Source organism: Silene latifolia, chromosome 10 (assembly GCF_048544455.1).
Source record: "Silene latifolia isolate original U9 population chromosome 10, ASM4854445v1, whole genome shotgun sequence".
Taxonomy (NCBI): domain Eukaryota; kingdom Viridiplantae; phylum Streptophyta; class Magnoliopsida; order Caryophyllales; family Caryophyllaceae; genus Silene; species Silene latifolia.
The window spans coordinates 45,520,561-45,525,056 of NC_133535.1; the positions used below are offsets into that span (position 1 = coordinate 45,520,561).

The 4,496-nt window shown below is 37.1% G+C and overlaps 1 protein-coding gene across 1 annotated transcript; it reads right to left on the bottom strand.

The window, feature by feature from the left end:
* Nucleotides 1-465: 465 nt before the first annotated feature.
* LOC141605584 (adenine nucleotide transporter BT1, chloroplastic/mitochondrial-like) lies at nt 466-4,204 on the bottom strand. Its single transcript, XM_074424419.1, has 3 exons — nt 3,291-4,204; nt 1,692-1,853; nt 466-1,293 (listed from the first exon to the last, which is right to left on the bottom strand). The coding sequence occupies exons 1-3, from the start codon at nt 3,822-3,824 to the stop codon at nt 823-825; spliced, it is 1,167 nt and encodes a 388-aa protein (XP_074280520.1). The 5' UTR covers nt 3,825-4,204; the 3' UTR covers nt 466-822.
* Nucleotides 4,205-4,496: the final 292 nt, after the last annotated feature.

Sequence of the window (4,496 nt, forward strand, 5' to 3'; positions counted from 1 at the left end):
CGCCAATTATTTCCTACTCCACCAACTTGTTTTTGCTACCAGACATGGTCTTTTGCTAGTTTTAAATTTTCGTATTGTAGTGTTGTGTACTTACAAGTGTAATAAGGGCGTAGTTTGCCTGAACTTTATGTAGGTGTACCTTTCTTTACCGCTGCAAAAAAAAAAAAGAAAAAAAAAAGAAAAAATATGGTAATTTTTAGTCATAAAAAGTTGTCATTAGTTACCCTAAATTGATCACTATTTATCAAAAAATATCACATTTTGATGTCATCGCATATACGACAGTCTAAAATAAAATTTGCGGAATTCTTGACTCAGGTCATGAATATCCGTCAATGAATGCTATCTTCACATGAAATCATGAATGTGACCCTGACGTGATACGGTCGTGTACTTGACCCTGATGTGATATTTATACTCTGACATAGATATCATCATCAATTCATCACAAAAACATGGCCCACAGAATCTCAATGACAGTTCCATTGTACTCGTAACTCAATATGACAAAGAATGTAAACAATGGTGTGTAAACTAGAAAAAAAAAATCTAGGAAAAGAAAAAAAATCCAGAAAAAAATATATCCCTCGAATGACAATGATAAATGGTGAGTCTAAGCAATCCTAATAAACCAACTACTAGTAAAAGAAATCCAGAAAAAAAAAATATATGTCCTATTAAACTTTGTCAAGTTATTTCCGTCACCGTCTCTTTTAACACATGGGGAAAGGCTAAAGGGTGTGTAAACTAGCCCCTCCTTGGCCAGCCATAGGAGGGTCTTTGAGGCACTAGATAGGGTACTATTTTAGTTATGTAGTCTTTCTAAGCATCGTCTTCCTCAACCAAGATCCTCTTACACGCTTCGTAACACATGAATGAAATCCCAGCAGCCGGAACTAACTTCAAGCAACTTGGTCCAAGGCCTCGATACAACCCTTGGACGCCTTCTTGCTCGACGATGGATGCCAATGCATGAAGCACGTTTTTATAGACCTGTCTATTACTCACGGCACCGGCTTGCATATGTTTCCTAGCAACCTCAAGAGGGAAGGTTGCACTACTTGAGATAGCTCCTGCTAAAGAGCCAATTAGTAAGGTTTCAATATTCCCAATCTTCTCTTGCTTGAAGAATTTACGGTACGCTTTCCGTAGAGTATCGTAAGCAAAATAGTTGGTGGCAGCATATGGAATCACTCCAATTACACTTGGTCCGAGGCCTCTGTAGAGCTCCCCAGGGCCTTCCTCCCGTATTATTTTCACAAAAGCGTCTATTATACCATTGTAGACGCCCCTCTGCAATTTTCTCACAATTAGTATAAACTGTCAGGAACCTTGTAACTCATGTTTGTCAGGTACATGCATAGGTACAAAGCAAGACTCGCTAATTTTTTTTGAAATTAGACTAAGTCTCAAAATAAATTAAAAACGGGTACGGGGACTTGTCTTTAAAGAAATTATTAAAAATATTTTGTTTATGAAGTGAAACAGAAATGTTCAAGGCCACAAGGCTTTAAAATCTCAATATCATAGTATATGATTCATATATACTAACAACATTTTCCTCCTCTGCTTCCTCTAGGAGAAGTGATGGATTGGTAATTGTCGGGTACACATATAATACCCACATGCTTGAGAAACATAGTTTAGTAATACACGTTTATTTTTGCAGAAGTGGCATGAAATTTTTTTACCTGTATGGTTAACCGAGTCTTGACCAGCTCCAGAGGGTACGTAAGAATGGTTGAGCTGACACCAGCGCAGGCCCCAGCAATGAAGGAAGGAGAAATAGGGATTTTGGGTTGTTCTCCAGCCTTTGGTGAAAGCTTCTTATTGACAGTGTCGTAAATAAACAGCTACATGGTGAAACAAGAGAGTAAGAATTCAAAATTTCATGCCAGAATTGATACACAATAAAAATTCTTGTCAATCTATCAATCATAAGAATATTGACGGGCTTTTGAGCCACAAAATGAATCTACTACATGTACTTTATAGGTATATAAAAATCCGTTCCAAAAGAGATCTTTATATCACATCTCTGTGAATTTTGGGATATATGTGCACATAAGCGAGTATGCCTCCAAGGCAAGGGGTATACATTTTCTCATCATGACATTAACATAAAACATACGAAGTGGATATTCCAACTGAAGTAGAATAGTAGATAAACTGCATGAAAGAAAACCATTAACCCGTGCCTCAAAAGTCAAAAGCGCAAGCAAATGGTAGGGTAGGGTAGGAGGTCATGAAAATTAAGCCAAATGCCATGTGTTAACAAGGAGGAGAGCAGACGCTTTCAGATTACCTAAAATGAAAATTGCGTCGAATGAATGCTGCTTAAGAATAAAAAGAAGTGCGGCCATTTAATTATACTAGCAGCTTTGGCTTTTGAACAAGTCTGAATGAATAAATGGCAACAATGAACGTCTAGAGAACGATCATGGCAATTACCCATGAAAAATGCTTTCATTTAAACTTTTCAAGTAATTACAATTCACAAAATGTCTAGTTAACTATCTACTACACATGGATGGACAGCTGCTTTCACTTCATTGACACACTTTTAAAGTGTTAAAGCCACAAGTATCAAGAAAGGTCTTGAGACAAAGCTACAACACATGATGTTTACGTTAGACTGCCTCAAACAAGGCATGTTGGTGAAAGTAATGTAGATTGATGATCTCCTGCCAGTAAGCGAGACCTGCTTGGCTATTGCTCTTACCTGGAGTTATGCAGCTAATAGAAAATTAACGTTATATGGAATAGAGGGAGGACTAATAGATCTAACTCCATCCAATAGGTCAATGTCTTGTTGGTCTTTGTTATAGCATTTAGGTAACCACATGGTCACCGTAAAACATGGCACAAATCCAACCCAGTAGGTCCATGCCTTGTTAGTCTTTGGTATAGCAATGGAGACACTAGAGTATTGCCATAACCCTCACTTGCAACAAGTAATTCAAAAAGCGGTTTTCACACGCTATAGCAGAACATAAGAAGCTTAACTAGTGAAACCTCCAAACTAAGAAAAATCAGTGGAACGTTACATCCACTCTAAAGCCATTTTCAGATGGAAACACAAGTACACTGACTACACTCCAAGGGTAGGTCCACAGTAGCAGAATAGAGCGAAACATAAAGAACTAAATTCACTATTGATAGATACCAAACAGCAACAAAAAAATCTCAATAAACAAAAACTGCTACCAGAATGTAACAAAAAAAAAAAAAATCTCAATAAACAACAAAATAAAACAAAATGTGGGTGTAATTGAAATGTAGTTGCATACCTCAATAGCCTTACTCGGAGCAACCCGAATAACATTAATCAAGTTCCCTCTAAACAAACCATTCCAACCATCAGTTTTCATAATATCATTAAACACTTCAGTAGTAGAATGACCACTACTACCAACCATCAAATGTGTTCTAATAGTCTCCAATGGAGCCACTGCAGTTCTTGAAATCGCCCCCGCTACCGCCCCGCTAATCAACCTCCTTAATGAAGGATTACCAACCTTAATCTTCAATTTCAGACCACCACCACTACCCTTGTTTTTCTTCTTATCCTTTTCCTCCTCAGATTCAGAAATCCCAACAAATTTGAATCCTTCTGAGAAATTGACATACTTAACATACAAATCCATGTAAATGTCCTTAAAGCTATTAGTAGTAGCATCATCATTTTGTCCAATACTTGCAAATAAACCACCATGTGAAGGATAATTTAGGGTATTCATTTGAAACCTATCTTCTGGAATACTCCATTGAAGCCCTAAATTGCAATTCCCAGATGAAATTTCCTGGTTTTTACCCCAGCCCATTAATCAATTACTCAAAATTTGTTGAAAAGATTGAAACTTTTTTTTTTTAATCAGAAAATGGGTTAAATAAATGTAAAAATGTGAGCTTTTATGCAAGTATGATGACAAGAAAAGTGCAGAATTTAGTAGGGAGTCAGAAAAGAGGAGAACTGTTGCTGACAACAATAGGATTTTTTTACAACGTTTTGAAAAATGTATTCTGTAAATTGAAGGAATATTAGCTTTGATTCATTTTTATAATTGAAGATTTTGAGTAAAGAGAGGAATATAAAGGGTTGGTGGAAAAGTTTGGCAACGGAAGAAGGGGGGTTCTACTTTCCATTGTGCCACTCTCTCAGTGTCTCTTCGAAATTCAGAGAGGGAGAGAGAGAGACACACACACACGAGTAAGATTGGAAGGTAGACCTGTCAAAAAGGTTTACTTATTCGGGTCGGGTTTTAACCCTAAAATAATGGGATTTTTTTGGGTTCGACTTAAACATGTCCTCGGGCCGAAGTTTTGGGTCTTAACCCTGAAAAACAGATTGGGTCGGAATTCGACAGGTCTAATCAGATGTGTTTGAATGTGTCTTAAGTTGGGCATTTTAGGGTTCAACTAATTCGGGGACCCATTTGTGGGCATATTTTTTGTCCGCTGATTCAAATTGATCGAATGTAAACTTATCAAAATTA